Source organism: Eschrichtius robustus, chromosome 8, assembly GCF_028021215.1.
Source record: "Eschrichtius robustus isolate mEscRob2 chromosome 8, mEscRob2.pri, whole genome shotgun sequence".
In the NCBI taxonomy this organism is placed as follows: Eukaryota; Metazoa; Chordata; class Mammalia; order Artiodactyla; family Eschrichtiidae; genus Eschrichtius; species Eschrichtius robustus.
In genome coordinates, this window is record NC_090831.1 from 56485328 (window position 1) to 56503292 (window position 17965).

Below are 17965 nucleotides of genomic sequence, written 5' to 3' on the forward strand. Positions count from 1 at the left end.
CCTCAAGAGGTAAATAACTCACTGAAAATCACTTCATTCTGCAAGAATTTCTTTTAAAAGCATATTTCTGTGTATTTACTTTCTATTGTGCCAGTCCTGGGAGAATCCCTATCTCCCCTGGTCCTATTTCCTGATGCTGCTATAATCCGGATCTCTCTTTTCCATATTTCATTCCTTTTTAGTTAAATGATGACACTTTTTTGTTGTTGTTGTTCTTAACAAATTTCCCTACCTCGTAGGTCATCGTATTGAGATAATACAAGTGTACTGGGACAATCACAAAGTGAAAGATTTTGTAACTCTTAATATTTATCAACAGCATTCTTCTCTTTCGTTTTTACTTTCAACTTTCACATTTACTCTGAGAATTTTCAGATTTGAAACAAAAAGGTATTATCATCATCCTAAGTATAGGCACTTCTTGTTTGAGGAGATATGATTTCCTAACAATCACTGGCTGTGTTATCTAAGTTTAAAGTTATTAAATAATTATTTAATATGATATATATTTATTTATTTTAACTAGAGAGTTTGAGAAAACAGTCAATGGAGTTACAACAAGTAGGAACTTAGGGAGTAGATAATAAAAGTTACTTTGAAGTGTAAATGAGATGCTTGAGGTCAGTAGTAAACAAAATTTTTCTGAATGGTTTGATTTTTCTGTAAGAAAGCATGCCAAACAACTTAGTTTACTTTAAATGGGAAAAACGCACACCCACATACTTCGTCATTGCTTGTCACATTTCCGCATCCATCTGTGCCTGGCTTTCTGCTCCCATCTGGACAGATGGCAGTAATGTTAAAATAGATGCCTTTTATCTGGTTTTCCACCTGAACTTTCACTTCTGAAATGAGTTTCTGCAGAGATGACATTTTTTAGTTGTATACTATAGCAGTTTCTAATGTAAGCAACAAAACAGAGTCAAGTTTATCATGTCGTTCTAGATTTAACTTTTAACTAAATCAAAGAGTTTGTCTCTGTAAAAGGTCGATTAAAAACAGTGTTTCCACATAATGACCCAATTACATTTGAAATACATAAAAAATACTGAAGGATTATCTGCATTTAAATGGCTCTATTTTTTCACATATTTCCATGACTGCATTTTGATCACTTCAGAGATATTTCTCACTCAGCCTGTTAGGAAAATAATCATTTTAATCCAATAATATTTATATTTTTTGATAAAATTTAAATAAAGCATTGAGAATACATATATCATCACAGAGGCTAAATCTTGACAGCTTAAAATCTGGAACATGCTTCTGACATTTACAGCTGTTAAAGAAGCATTTCAGTTTCAAACACTTTAGACTATCATGAAAGCTAAACTGCCTTATTGATACAGAATTGAAAGGTAAATTTTTGGGAGGGCATTTCTATACTGTAAGTATAAGAAATACCTGCCAGTTATGGCTCTATAAATTCTCCAAGAATGGCCTAGGATTTTTGCCAAATCCCTGGGGCTTGCTTATGTCAATCAAATTTGTTCCAATTCTTAATACTGAAATAGGGCCCCTTACTGGGCAGAAAATCATTTGGTCATTTATTCACTCATTTATATAATCATTCAAAAAACATGTATGTATTGCCTATTATGTATCAAGCACATCCTAATTTCATCCAATCTCTGAGTTCCAAAAGTTCTAGCTACATTAAATATATTCTGTAGATCTGTGTGAATTTCATCTCATAAAACTAAAAGTCTACCACATGTAAAAATCCTTAACTTATTTTTGTAAACAAAAGGAAAGGGAAAAGACGAAGTATGTACCTAAGGAAAGAGAGTGAGTAGCAGGGTGTGAAGGAAAAAGAAATCCCCATGGTTTCTAATTCTTTACTTGAGTAATTTTTCTTGTTCAACTGTATAATCAGTAAAGAGATGTGTGCTTACTGATTAATAGTTGATCATGGAATTATGGTAGTAAATCTTTAGAGTAAGATACTTCCTCAAATTAGCAAATTTTATTTGAATAAAGGTAAGACTATGTTAGTCACATTTTTTATCTACCAGAGAATTCATACATTGTAATCACTTAATTAAACAATTTCAGCAAAACATAGAAGCTTCTAATGGTATCGATATGGTGATGGTTTGACAAATCAGAAGGAAGTTCCTAATACCATGACTGTTCTTTTTGCCCTTTTGAAATTCTGCTTCCCTTAAAACCTTAAGCTAGTTTCACCAATGTTTTTCAAACAGGGTATGAAGACAAATATCTAAAATTCTGCCCAGTTTTGAGATTAAGAAATTAAGTTTCAGACACAGTCTTAAGCTTGTCTTTTAATATCTAACAGGTACAGAGGCAGAATTTATGTTTTCTAATGTATAATTCTTTTTTATTCAACATAATTTATTTTTTTATGTCTTAATTTCAGCTAAATTACTATTAAGTTATTATAGTCATGATTTTTATATAGTTTTAATTCTAATGGCAATGCAGATGTAAAGGATAAAAAACAAAATGCAATCACATTCACCATGTACTAAATTTGTATATAATTTTATAAAAGTCTTAAAAAGGAAATGCAAAGTATTAAAAGTTAGAATAAAATATTTTTATTATTTTTTTCTTCAATGAACTGTGAAGAGTTTCTGTTGAACTGTGAAGACAAAATGAAATTTCAGAAGAATTTTGAAAGTATAGACATATGTAAAATAATAACAGAATCCCAACTTAAGGAGATTGTTTAGCCAGAGTTTTTGTTGGTTTTGTTAGTATTTTCAAATTGTTTAAGGTTAATCAGAACCGCAATTAGATAATGCATCACACACCTATCCTAGCAAATAAAGAACATGAAAAAAACCCTGCTGTTTCCCTTTCCATGGGTGCAGTTTGAGATACAGGAAAGTTTGTCAACTTACATTTTTTCTTTGGGGTAATAAATGGGTTCATACTATGAAAACTAGGGTGACTTCTAACACTGTAAGCTCCTTTCTTATTTTGATTATACTTGGGAACAAACTTCGGATGGGAATGAATTGTACACAGGTTTGGTTTTCCTTGATAAGAAGCTCCACCAGTCCTAATGTTTTTTGTTTTTGTTTTTGTTTTTGTTTCGTAACAGTGAAGAAGAAATATAATTAAAGATGCTTTTCTTATTTCATCCAACATAGTCTTCAGACATAGAAAAATTCCTTGGCAAAAAACACAAAAACAAAAAAATGTCGCAAGGTTTATTTTCCTTTTAAAAAAGGAAAGTTTAAACAAGTCCTTCATTTTCTATCCCGTGTCTACTTCCTGCCTTTCTCTTTTGTACCTGAGTTGAAGGCAGATGTTCCATGAAGAAAATGAGTAGAGAAGCCTGAGATTTCTCAAAATGCTTGGGCTACTGTTAACACTGTTCAACTCTACTGTGTCAGGAAGGGAAAAAGAGAATTTTGGGAAGTGAGAGTTTATCAATGGTGCATAAATTCAAGGTAGAATAAAGCATATCTTTAGACACTATGTAAAAAAGAAAAAACAACAACAGAAAAACAGATTGTGTAACACAGGAGGAAGCACCTGGAAGCTAGAATTAAGGAAGACCTAGGTTCTGGTGCTGCTGCTTCTGCTTGTTAGCTGTTTGGCCTTTGATTGATTTGCTTAGCTTCTTTGAAGTTCTACAAATACACAGTGGGAGTACTAATACCTGCCTTATAGGTCGGTTGTGTGGATTAAATGAGGTCATGTATGGAAAATAACTGGTTCTTAGTGGTATTAAAATGACAGCTACTATTATTACAACTTCTTAAAAGAGATTATTCTATCCAGAAATGACCTAGATTGAGAGAGCAGATGTTTCTTAAATCTTTGCATTTGGTACCCACTCTACACAAACTGGGGACAGCATAAAACTGTCATCTCAATAAAGTAGTGTATCTCTTAGGGTGATTCTTTTAATCAAACTAGTTTGGTAAAACTGCTGAAGTAAATGATCGAACAACCAAGTGATTGATCTAGGAGACCCCAACAAAGTTCTCTTAGTAATCTCTATATCTCATATAGTTCATTTTCCCTGGAAAGTTGCTGTTTAAATAACACTGTGGATTGATTACTTATCTTTATGGCACTGGAAATTGTGAAATTTCTTGGTAATAAAGTATATTCTATAGCTGTGATTTGGTGACTCACTGAACATTTGATGAGGAAGGAAATTTAGATAGTCTCTAGCTCAACCTGAGTTTAGTAAACTGTGTCAATGAGACATAGTGAAGCACAGAAAGCTGAAATGACTTTCCCAAGGTTCTATAACTAGTTAGTGGTAGAGCCAGGGCTAACCTCAGTTTCCTAATTCCTAATCTGTTTTTTCCACCACTCCTCTCAAGATGATAGGGCATTAGTTTGTACCTTGCCATAGAAATTGGGGTTAAAAGTTTATTTGAAAAAATGTGTACAGTATATACATACCTGATAGGCTTCTACAACCAGATTATTGAGGTTTGCAGCCTTTGATTCTATTTCACCAGCAATGGTGCCAGGCAAGAGGGGTAGAAGATCCTAGAAAACATACCAATAACCTGCACTTAATGACAATAGTATACAATGGTTTAGCAATCGACAAATATTAAAAAATCTTGTAGTTATCAGTGGAAGGTGATTCATTACATGAATCAAAAAATATGAGACACAAGAAAAATATAAGCAACTAAGCAGAGCAGCCAAAACATATGTACCTGAAATAGTATGTATTTGTATGTGCATGAGTGTGTGTGCGTGCACAAGTTACATGCTGACCTAAAACTCAAAGCACAGACAGGCATTTCCCAAACTATCTCCCATAGAACATGGTCCCAAGAGATTTTAAAATGAAAAGGGTTCTGAGGGCAAATAAGTTTGATAAGTTCTGCGTATGGTTTATTCCACATAGAGACTCAAAATGTACACCACTGCAATTCAGAAATAATTTAGCATTATTAAATGCAGCATTCCCTAACATTTCCTTAATTACAAAACTCTTTTCTCATGTAACATATACAAATATTTTGCAGAACTACTTTTCCATGGAATGGTCTTTAGGACATATTTGCCCAGACAGGAGAAAAAAATCAAAGTCACAAATGGAAGCTTCACGGAGCAGGTGTTCTTGATGGATGGTACATAATAATTATGGAATCGACTAGTATTCCTAGTGAGAAATGAGAATTAGCAAAGGCTTAAAGGTTTACCCAAGTTGTAGATGAAGTAAGAATAGAGAAGAAACTAGTCTGACTAGAGTGAATGGTGCATATTTATATGGAATCAGATTATGAAAAGTCTTGAAATACATTTATACACTCATTTTACCATTCACAAGTATCATTAAGTTCCTGCTGTATGCCAGCTACTACTTGGTTACTAACAATTTGGTATCTCAGGTAATAGGGAAAATGTATCAGTTAAATATTTTTAAAATTCATTTATACAACCTTTATTAACTAACCACCATATACCACTTTGGAAATGCTAAATTGCTAGGCCACATAGTTTCCATCCTTAAGGATCTCACAGGAATATAAATGACAGTTTCAAAAAACAACATACACCTGAAGCAATAGACATATGTACAGACCCTAATGAGAGGGATACTGAGCAAGCATTTGAGAGCTGGGGAAAGCTGTCAGGGACTCTTTCCTGGAGGAGGTGATTCATGAGCTGGGTCTTAAAGGATGAGTAAGTTAGTCAAGTAATGATGGAGAAGGGCTTCCAGGCATGGGAGATAGGTAGCAAGAACAAAGTCACAAAGGAAAGAAAGAGCCTGGTGAGTGTGTGTACACAGGAGGATTAGAAGCACGACTGGAGGGACAAGTTTAACGCAGACAATATTAAAGACTTGATCCTCTAGATCCGAGGGAACCACTGGAACATTTTACTCTAGGGAGTACTGTGGTCACACTTGTGATTCAAATAGCTCATCCTGCAGCCGGGTGGAAGGTGGATTTGGGAGATGGGTTAGGAAGCTGTTACAATCCAGACGAAGATGATTAATAAAAATATCTCTGAGCAGCCAAATTAGGTGACTGCAACGGCATACACAGGACTCTTAGCAGAGCTGACTCTTAGCTGACTCTTAGAACCTGCTGACTCTTACTTTGCACACAATTCAATTAATAATAAACCTGGTTTTATGGTTTAACAGTCAGTGGAAATTTTCTTAAAGGAGTAGGGAGAAACTACTAGAGCTAATATCACCATCAAGAAGTAATAAATAGCAAAGAAAAAAGAGGTAAAAGCAATAAAGAGCTGCACAGTAAGTTGAAATTCAATTTGAAATTTAAGCTTAGAGGTTAAGAACACAGGATTTAGGCTGTTAGGAAAGTTTGGGGAAGTATATAACCTCCCTAAATGCATTTCCTTCATCTTTAAAATGGGCATACTAGTAATATTGCCCTCATTGTTATGAGTTTTAAGAGTATTAAATGAGTTAATGTTAATAAACTCAGTGCCTGACAATAGTAAGTGCTCAATAAGTGGAAGCAGTTAACTACTGTTAATAAAGTGATTCGGGCATTTAATTTGGGTCAGAGCCCTACTTCTGCGGATATTAATGGTTGTTTGCTTTAAAAGGGGGTTCCATGGTATATAAGTTTGGGAAAACAGGGATTTATATTTTCACTATAGATTTCTAAGAGAAGAAATAGTATAATTTAAGTAGCACTTTCAGATGATAAACATGGTAGTCAGGTATTAGGGAAATTGTTGAAGGGAACACCAGCTTTGTGGCAAATGAAAATGGGTTCAAGTATTTGTTGAAGCCAAAAGAAAATGTAGTTTCTCTGAAGTATTAAAAAGTAAGTAAAGGGCATTGGGAGTAGAAGGAAGAAGCAAAGACAACAAAGGAGATGAAGAAGACCCAGTGAACAGATATGTGTAATGACAATTAGGGTATCACAATACTGTAGAAATGAAAAAAAGAGTTTTCTGGAAAAAATAACCTAAAAGACTGTGAAAAGAAAGCTATAGCAGGATCACAGAAGTTATAGGTTTGGGGGTGACGGGGAATCCCATGGGGTGCTGCCAGAGTGACATCGGTGCCACATGTCTTTTGGGCTTGTAGGACTTACGTGGCCCAAAAGATTCTGGACAAAATCAACATTATTCTTATGTAGGAAGGCTTTGACTGGGTCAGCCACTTCCATGGCTCCTCTTGTTCCTTTACTAGATGACCTAGACCAAATCTAGGTACGTTGGTGCTATTGTAAAATATGCTGATATTCCCCAACCTAATCTATTATAAAGGTATGCCCATGGGCTAGAAAACGCAGAACTCTGGACCTGAGTGGTATACTTGGAGTGTGAACTACTTTTCACCTGATAAAAGTCTCCTCCATTATTGTCACAGTCAGTACAACACCAAGTATCAGTGCCCACACTTGGTTCTAGGTGTTACAAACATAGAATTTATACTTATTTATACTTAAATGCTAACTTAAGACCCTGTGTAGTATACATTACTTTTTTTTTTTTTCAACATCTTTATTGGAGTATAATTGCTCTACAATGGTGTGTTACCTTCTGCTGTATAACAAAGTGAACCAGCCGTATGTATACATATATCCCCATATCCTCTCCCTCTTGCGTCCCCTTCCCAGCCTCCATATCCCACCCCTCTAGGTGGTCACAAAGCACCGAGCTGATCTCCCTGTGCTATACAGCTGCTTCCCACCAGCCATCCATTCTACATTTGGTAGTGTATATATGTCCATGCCACTCTCTCACCTCATCCCAGCCCACCCCTCCCTCTCCCTGTGTCCTCAAGTCCACTTTCCACGTCTGTGTCTTTATTCCTGTCCTGCCCCTAGGTTCTTCAGAACCATTTTTTTTTCTTTAGATTCCATACATATGTGTTAGCATACGGTATTTATTTTTCTCTTTCTGACTTACTTCACTTTGTATGAAAGACTCTAGGTCCATCCACCTCACTACAAGTAACTAAATTTCATTTCTTTTTATGGCAGAGTAATATTCCATTGAATATATGTGCCACTTCTTCTTTATCCATTCAACTGTCAATGGACACTTAGGTTGCTTCCATGTCCTGGCTACTGTAAATAGAGCTGCAATGAATATTGTGGTACATGACTCTTTTTGAATTATGGTTTTCTCAGGGTATATGCCCAGTAGTGGAATTGCTGGGTCGTATGGTAGTTCTATTTTTAGCTTTTTAAGGAACCTCCATACTGTTCTCCATAGTAACTGTATCAATTTACATTCCCACCAACAGTGCAAGAGGGTTCCCTTTTCTCCAAACCCTCTCCAGCATTTATTGTTTGTAGACTTTTTGATAATGGCCATTCAGACCAGTATGAGGTGATACCTCATTGTAGTTTTGACTTGCATTTCTCTAATGATTAGTAATGTTGAGCATCCTTTCATGTGTTTGTTGGCAATCTGTATATCTTCTTTGGAGAAATGTCTATTTAGGCTTTCGGCCCATTTTTGGATTGGCTTGTTTTGTTCTTTTGATATTGAGCTGCATGAGCTGCTTGTATATTTTGGAGATTAATCCTTTGTCAGTTGCTTCATTTGCAAATATTTTTGCCTATTCTGAGGGTTGTCTTTTCCTCTTCTTTCTGGTTTCCTTTGCTATGCAAAAGCTTTTAAGTTTCATTAGGTCCCATTTGTTTATTTTTGTTTTTATTTCCCTTTCTCTAGGAGGTGGGTCAAAAAGGATCTTGCTGTGATTTATGTGACAGAGTGCTCTGCCTATGTTTTCCTCTAAGAGTTTGATAGTGTCTGGCCTTACATTTAGGTCTTTAATCCACTTTGAGTTTATTTTTGTGTATGGTGTTAGGCAGTGTTCTAATTTCATTCTTTTACATGTAGCTGTCCAGTTTTCCCAGCACCACTTATTGAAGAGGCTGTCTTTTCTCCATTGTATATCCTTGCCTCCTTTATCAAAGATAAGATGACCATATGTGCGTGGGTTTATCTCTGGGCTTTCTATCCTGTTCCATTGATCTATATTTCTGTTTTTGTGCCAGTACCATACTGTCCTGATTACTGTAGCTTTGTAGTATAGTCTGAAGTCAGGGAGCCTGATTCCTCGAGCTCCGTTTTTCTTTCTCAAGATTGCTTTGGCTATTCGTCTATTCGGGGTCTTTTGTGTTTCCATACAAATTGTGAAATTTTTTGTTCTAGTTCTGTGAAAAATGCCATTGGTACTTTGATAGGGATTGCGTTGAATCTGTAGATTGCTTTGGGTAGTATAGTTGTTTTCACAATGTTGATTCTTCGAATCCAAGAACATGGTATATCTCTCCATCTGTTTGTATCATCTTTAATTTCTTTCATCAGTGTCTTATAGTTTTCTGCATACAGGTGTTTTGTCTCCTTAGGTAGGTTTAATCCTAAATATCTTATTTTTTTTGTTGCAACGGTAAATGGGAGTGTTTTCTTAATTTCACTTTCAGATTTTTCATCATTAGTGTATAAGAATGCAGGAGATTTCTGTGCATTAATTTTGTATCCTGCTACTTTACCAAATTCATTGTTTAACTCTAGTGGTTTTCTGGTAGCATCTTTAGGATTCTCTATGTATAGTATCATGTCATCTGCAAACAGTGACAGTTTTACTTCTTCTTTTCCAATTTGGATTCCTTTTATTTCTTTTTCTTCTCTGATTGCTGTGGCTAAAACTTCCAAAACTATGTTGAATAATAGTGATGAGAGTGGACAACCTTGTCTTGTTCCTGATCTTAGAGGAAATAGTTTCAGTTTTTCACCATTGAGAACGATGTTGGCTGCAGGTTTGTCATACATGCCCTTTATTATGATGAGGTAAGTTCCCTCTATGCCTACTATCTGGAGGGTTTTTATCATAAATCAGGCTTGAATTTTGTCGAAAGATTTTTCTGCATCTATTGAGATGATCATATGGTTTTTCTCCTTCAATTTCTTAATATGGTTTATCACAGTGATTGATTAGCATATATTGAAGAATCCTTGCATTCCTGGGATAAACCTTACTTGATCAGGGTGTATGATCCTTTTAAAGTGCTGTTGGCTTCTGTTTGCTAATATTTTGTTGAGGATTTTTGCATCTATGTTCATCAGTGATATTCACCTGTACTTTTCTTTTTTTGTGACATCTTTGTCTGGTTTTGGTATCAGGGTGATGGTGACCTTGTAGAATGAGTTTGGGAGTGTTCCTCCCTCTGCTATGTTTTGGAAGAGTTTGAGAAGGATAGCTGTTAGCTCTTCTCTAAATGTTTGATGGAATTCGCCTGTGAAGCCATCTGGTCCTGGGCTTTTGTTTGTTGGAAGATTTTTAATCACAGTCTCAATTTCAGTGCTTGTGATTGGTCTGTTTATATTTTCTATTTCTTCCTGGTTCAGTCTCGGAAGATTGTGCTTTTCTAAGAATTTGTCCATTTCTTCCAGGTTGTCCATTTTATTGGCATAGAGTTGCTTGTAGTAATCTCTCATGATCCTTTGTATTTCTGCAGTGTCAGTTGTTACTTCTCCTTTTTCATTTCTAATTCTATTGATTTGAGTCTTCTCCCTTTTTTTCTTGATGAGTCTGGCTAATGGTTTATCAATTTTGTTTATCTTCTCAAAGAACCAGCTTTTATTTTTATTGATCTTTGCTATCATTTCCTTCATATCTTTTTCATTTATTTCTGATCTGATCTTTATGATTTCTTTCCTTCTGCTTACTTTGGGTTTTTTGTTGTTGTTGTTGTTCTTCTTCTTTCTCTATTTGCTTTAGGTGTAAGGTTAGGTTGTTTATTTGAAATGTTTCTTGTTTCTTGAGGTAGGATTGTATTGCTATAAACTTCCCTCTTAGAACTGCTTTTGCTGCATCCCAAAGGTTTTGGGTCGTCGTGTTTTCATTGTCATTTGTTTCTAGGTATTTTTTGATTTCCTCTTTGATTCCTTCAGTGATCTCTTGATTATTTAGTAGTGTATTGTTTAGCCTCCATGTGTTTGTATTTTTTACAGATTTTTTCCTGTAATTTATATCTAGTCTCATAGCGTTGTGGTTTCAAAAGATACTTGATAGAATTTCAATTTTCTTAAATTTGCCAAGGCTTGATTTGTGACCCAAGTATGATCTATCCTGGAGAATGTTCCATGAGCACTTGAGAAGAAAGTGTATCCTGTTGTTTTTGGATGGAATGTCCTATAAATATCAATTAAGTCCATCTTGTTTAATGTATCATTTAAAGCTTGTGTTTCCTTATTTATTTTCATTTTGGATGATCTGTCCATTGGTGAAACTGGGGTGTTAAAGTCCACTACTATGATTGTGTTACTGTCGATTTCCCCTTTTATGGCTGTTAGCATTTGCCTTATGTTTTGAGGTGCTCCTTTGTTGGGTGCATAAATATTTTCAATTGTTATATCTTCTTCTTGGATTGATCTCTTGGTCATTATGTACTGTCCTTCTTTGTCTCTTGTAGTAGTCTTTATTTTCAAGTCTATTTTGTCTGATATGAGAATTGCTACTGCATCTTTCTTTTGATTTCCATTTGCATGGAATATCTTTTTCTATCCCCTCACTTTCAGTCTGTATGTGTCCCTAGGTCTGAAGTGGGTCTCTTGTAGACAGTATATATACGAGTCTTGTTTTTGTATCCATTCAACCAGTCTGTGTCTTTTGGTTGGAGCATTTAACCCATTTACATTTAAGGTAATTATCGATATGTATGTTCCTATCACTATTTTCTTAATTGTTTTGGGTTTGTTATTGTAGGTCTTTTCCTTCTCTAGTGTTTCCTGCCTAGAGAAGTTCCTTTAGCATTTGTTGTAAAGCTGGTTTGGTGGTTTCTCTTAGCTTTTGCTTGTCTGTAAAGGTTTTAATTTCTCTGTCGAATCTGAATGAGATCCTTGGTGGTTAGAGTAATCTTAGTTGTAGGTTTTTCCCTTTCATCACTTTAAATATGTCCTGCCACTTCCTTTTGGCTTGCAGAGTTTCTGCTGAAAGATCAGCTGTTAACCTTATGGGGATTCCCTTGTATGTTATTTGTTGTTTTTCCCTTGCTGCTCTTAATATTTTTTCCTTTTATTTAGTTTTTGATAGTTTGATTAATATGTGTCTTGGCATGTTTTTCCTTGGATTTATCCTGTTTGGGGCTCTCTGTGCTTCCTGGACTTGATTGGCTATTTCCTTTCCCATTTTAGAGAAGTTTTCAACTATAATCTCTTCAAATATTTTCTCAGTCCCTTTCTTTTTTCTCTTCTTCTTCTGGGGCCCCTATAATTTGAATGTTGGTGCATTTAATGTTGTCCCAGAGGTCTCTGAGACTGTCCTGAATTGTTTTCATTCTTTTTTCTTTATTCTGCTCTGTGGCAGTTATTTCCACTATTTTATCTTCCAGGTCAGTTATCCGTTCTTCTGCCTCAGTTTTTCTGCTATTGTTTCCTTCTGGAGAATTTTTAATTTCATTTATTGTGTTGTTCATCCTTGTTTGTTTGCTCTTTAGTTCTTCTAGGTCCTTGCTAAACGTTTCTTGTATTTTCTCCATTCTATTTCCAAGATCTTGGATCATCTTTACTATCATTACTCTGAATTGTTTTTCAGGTAGACTGCCTATTTCCTCTCCATTTGTTTGGTCTGGTGGGTTTTTACCTTGCTCCTTCATATGCTGTGTATTTCTCTGTCTTATTTTGCTTAACTTACTGTGTTTTGGGTCTCATTTTCACAGGCTGCAGGTTCGTAGTTCCTGTTGTTTTTGGCGTCTGCCCACAGTGGGTAAGGTTGGTTCAGTGGGTTGTGTAGGTTTCCTGCTGGAGGCGACTAGCGCCTGTGTTCTGGTGGATGAGGCTGGATCTTGTCTTTCTGGCAGGACCGCGTCTGGTGGTGTGTTTTGGGGTGTTTGTGAACTTATTATGATTTTAGGCAGCCTCTCTGCTGATGGCTAGGTTTGTGTTCCTGCCTTGCTAGTTGTTTGGCATGGGGTGTCCAGCACTGGAGCTTGCAGGTCATTGAGTGGAGCTGGGTCTTAGCTTTGAGATGGAGATCTCTTGGAGAGCTCTCGCTGATTGATATTACGTGGGGCAGGGAGGTCTCTGGTAGACCAATGTCCTAAATTCAGTGCTCCCACCTCAGAGGCTCAGGCCTTACAGCTGGCCGGAGCCCCAAGACCCTGGCAGCCACACGGCTGGAGAAGATGGGCTATGAGTTGGGTGTCAGCCACTGCCCTGTTTTAGCTCTGTCTCAGCTGTCTCCAAAGGTCACCCAGGTACACTGGGTTATTCCACCATTACTCAGAACTTGCACATGCCAGTCTGGGATTTATAGATGTCCTCCTGATACTCTTAATTGAAATACCTTGCATTCATGGTGGTGAGAGATACGCTAATAGTGTTGGTTCTCTTCAGTTCAGAGACTGGGACAGTCTGAGCCTTCACGTGACCAAGTCAGGAGCAGCTGGCCAATGGTCCCAGAGTGATAACATGTCAGATTCCAAGAAGGCTTTCTGCAGCACCTGAGCAGTAGTCCCAAGCAGCCGCTCCGCTCAGCTGCAGTACTCTGACCGGGGAACTCAGTGGGACCCTCACACGAGGATTTCTGCCAGCCCTGGAGCCTGACTTGCCCACCCAGGCGAGGAGCTGAGGAGAGCATCTCCTGCCCCATCTCACCAGAGGAACGGACACCTGGGCTATGTTAGTTAATACAGTATTAAATTTAGATTGTACAAAGTATAATAACTCCAGAATCCTTACCTGGGGTTCTAAGAAGTATTCTAATTTTAACTATAGATGCAAACATTTTAATTTTTATATTTTGGGAGTTAACATACCTTATACCAGTGAAACTGTTTTCCTTGAACTGCAAATATGACATTAATGTTGTTGTCTATTAACTTTTCTGAAAGTTGGCCTAGTGAGGGATGTTCCTGTAACAGAAAATGAAATAAAGAAGGGAGTGAAATTTAGTAGTTCAATTCCACACACTTCCAAACATCTGTTATGAGGAAAACTGTATGATTAACATAAAAATGTATTGTGTTGGGAAGGATTATCATTTTACCAGAGGCATTTAAATTCTTTTAAAAAATAAGGTCAACGTCAACATTATTAAGGATATTTTAAAGACAAAGGCTCCATAAAAACCTCAGAAACGCAGAAAAATGAAGAGGGTTGCATTCAATGTACAAAGAGTGTTTAGCGCTTCTTTAGGTTAACTGGACTCCAAGTAATATAATTGAAAGATTATTTAATATTCAGAAACAGAGACATATTAGTGACAATCACATTCTGAGATGAAATTCAGTAACAAGTGTTAAAATGCAAATATATGCATGTATATATATACATATTTACATACATATAAAAATTTGATATATAACATGGTGTAGAACAAAGTTTGTTTAAAAGAAGAAAACCCTGTATTCAAATCCCGGATTGTCAATTTATGATAAAAATTGTATTTCAGGTCTATCCTCTACAACATGTGAATGGTATCTGCCTTCCATGATTGCTGGCAAAGGTAGAAAGATAACAATAGTATGTGAATTATTTAGAGCAGTTTCTTGCATATACTCAAAACTAATAGCAATTATTATAATTTTTTTTCCAACAGCTTATACAAGGTGTAGGTTACAGATCTTTCAACTTATTATCATTATACTTAACTTTTTTGTCATTTATGTATACATATATTTATATTACAAATCTGTCTTACATTGATATATAAAACTTACGTAGCTCTAACTGTGACATTCTTTGCAGTAGTGAGAAAGAAAGCAGGGAATGAGTAGAAAGGGAATAAAATTTAGTAAATATGAGAAATCTGACAACTATGGAATTTGCTATATAAAGTTATGTAGTAAGACATAGTACTTGATATTTTTCTTTCTATAAATGCTCTTTTAGATATTAAAGCAATCTCAAATAACAACTCTAGATACCTTTAGAGAAATGATGTCAAACTTCACCTGCAGTGGTGCCCACCTGTTGTTGGTGCCTAGTACTGTAAGCCAAGGATCATGTGACTGAGCCTAATTAGTATCATCTGATTCAAGTTCAAATTACTCTGTAGTTTTTGTTTCCCCTTTCACCCTCCAATGCTAACTGTGCTTTTGTTAAGGGAAAATTTTGTTTAAACCATCTTGGTTAATATTTCTGGATTTTGGCAACTATATGAACTTAGTGAAAGAGCTAATTTTACTAGTTTCACTTATAGCCTAAGTTCTTTGACCCGCTTATTAAACTTATATATATAAGTTTGATAAGATATAAGACACAGCCTTGTGCTTAAAACTATCATCACTAACATGAGTAACTGGTGTGATTTGAATATCTATGTACCGCTTTCCAGATTCATACATTGAAATCCTAACCTCCAAGGTGATGTAATATTAGGAGGTGGGCCTTTGGGATGTGATTAGGTCTTGAAGGTAGAGCCCTCTTGAATGGGATTAGTGCCCTTTGAAAAGAGAGCCAGTGGAGAAAGTTCCCTTGTGCCTTCTGCCATGTGAGGTTATAACTAGGAGGTGTTGCCTTTGAACCAAAAAGTAGGCTCTCACCAGACCCCAAATCCTCTAGTGCCTTGATCTTGGACTTACCAACCTCAAAAACTGTGAGGCACCGGTCAGAATGGCCATCATCAAAAAATCTAGAAACAATAAATGCTGGAGAGGGTGTGGAGGAAAGGGAACACTCTTGCACTGTTGGTGGGAATGTCAATTGATACAGCCACTATGGAGAACAGTATGGAGGTTCCTGAAAAAACTACAAAGAGAACTACCATACGACCCAGCAATCCCAATACTGGGCATATACCCTGAGAAAACCATAGGTCAAAAAGAGTCATGTACCAAAATGTTCATTGCAGCTCTATTTACAATAGCCAGGACATGGAAGCAACCTAAATGTCCATCGACAGATGAATGGATGAAGAAGATGTGGCACATATATACAATGGAATATTACTCAGCCATAAAAAGAAATGAAATGGAGGTATTTGTAATGAGGTGGATGGAGTTAGAGTCTGTCATACAGAGTGAAGTAAGTCAGAAAGAGAAAAACAAATACAGTATGCTAACACATATATACGGAATCTAAGGAAAAAAAAAAAAAAAAAAGGCCATGAAGAACCTAGTGGCAAGACGGGAATAAAGACACAGACCTACTAGAGAATGGACTTGAGGATATGGGGAGGGGGTGGGGTGAGAAGTGACAGGGTAAGAGAGTGTCATGGACATATATACACTACCAAATGTAAAATAGATAACTAGTGGGAAGCAGCCGCATAGCACAGGGAGACCAGCTCGGTGCTTTGTGACCACCTAGAGGGGTGGGATGGGGAGGGTGGGAGGGAGGGAGATGCAAGAGGGAAGAGAAATGGGAACATATTGTATATGTATAACTGATTCACTTTGTTATAAAGCAGAAGCTAACACACCATTGTAAGGCAATTATACTTCAATAAAGATGTTTAAAAAAAAAAAAAAAACCCAATAAAACACATCTCAAAAGGTAAAAAAAAAAAAAAAAAAAACTGTGAGGAATAAATTTCTGTTGTTTATAAGCCACCTAATTTATGATGTTTTGGTATAGGAGCCCGAATGGACTAAGATAATAATCATAACAAATATCCTTTTATTTCTATATAATCTATAATTGCTGTGTAGAAACAAAATTTTCTTGAATTACAGTTAAATGTGATATGACTCCAATTTACGAAGGGGTATAAAAAGTATTACCACATGGATTTGCATAAGAAAAATTCTACCCACAGCAATTCTTAAGAATATAATTTTAAAGTAATAGAAGAACAATCCCCAAAATATAAGTTCTATCAGATAAATTTTTATTCCTTGTTCCTAATAATATGCATACTCTTAAAACAGACTTATGACAGTTTGCATAATGCTAGTAAATTAAAGAGAACAACAACAAAAAAGAGAACAAGTAAAAGAAGGTAAGTCTAACTATTGGGAATATTTTTTTAATGGCAACAACTACTTTTCAAATATTTTTGCTTTGACAAAAAATAATCACAGTTTGCCAAGCATTCCCCCTTCTTAATTTTTAAAACCATTCATATTTTCAGGAAAATTTAATCCATATGTTTTTAACCAGCTTACACTTAACTCACATAAAATCAATATTAAAGAACAGTCCAAAATGTAAGCAGCTTTTGGAGGCTTCTTAATCTCTTTCCCCTTTTCAAAAACAGGAAGTCACATTGACCAAAAGTACACAAAATTTAAATCTAGAAAGTTCTCGTTTGCTCCGAAGACCATTAAGAAGTTCAGTTGGATTTTTAAGCTTAAAAGAACACATTTTTTAACCCTAGAAAGAAATGTTTTAAAAGAAAATTCCAAGTACCTCGAGGCAGATTGTTAAAACTGCAAATGTTTAATAGATGTTTAAACAAACCATTGTTGATGGGAGAATTGTGGATTAATGGCCATTGTTGAAGCCCCTTCCCCTTTCCTCCATGAAGCATAGTATCTTTTAAGTATTTTATCTTTTATGTCTTGTATTTCACTAGCAGGAACACTCCCTCTCGGCCAGCTGTCCTGTGCTGGTGACGTCACTGCTCCTCAGCTTTAACTCCCCCTCTGTCTAACCCATTACATATTGTTTCTCTGAACTATGAAAACAATTAATGGAGATAACAAGCATTTCTGGGGCAGAAGGGAGAAGGGAAAGCAATGTGCCAAGGCAGCTGCTAAGTAATTAAGGGAAAAAGGATTCCGTTCACATTTTTCTTCTTCACCAACACCTTCACTGTGATTTGTGGGAAATAACTTATAAATGTCAGAAGGGAAGAGGAGGTAAGAAAGATTCAATGGAGACAGTTTCGGTTAAAGAGATAATAACTATGTAGAGATGTATGAATTTTAATAATGTGCCTGTGTAGTGACAAGAAAATAAGTGTTTAAGATTCTCCATAAAAGTGAGTTTCATTATAAAAAGTTCTTATAGTATAGAATTTGAAGCATTGAATATCATAATAAGATACAAAAAAAGAAAAAAACAATGTCTTGGTTAAATAAAAGTACTCAGTTATCTGGATTACTTTTTATAGTTCACTTTTTAGAGG

At 35.9% G+C, this 17965-nt stretch overlaps 1 protein-coding gene across 2 annotated transcripts in view; it reads right to left on the reverse strand.

The window, feature by feature from the left end:
* ITGB8 (integrin subunit beta 8) overlaps positions 1-17965 on the reverse strand; it is a 95206-nt gene that overhangs the window by 14559 nt on the left and 62682 nt on the right. For both annotated transcript variants that reach the window (XM_068550522.1, XM_068550523.1), the window contains exons 7-9: positions 13710-13805; positions 4393-4482; positions 724-858 (exon numbers count right to left, since the gene is read on the reverse strand). In XM_068550522.1, coding sequence (XP_068406623.1) covers positions 724-858; positions 4393-4482; positions 13710-13805 — 321 coding nt within the window. The remainder of the gene's footprint in view (positions 1-723; positions 859-4392; positions 4483-13709; positions 13806-17965) is intronic.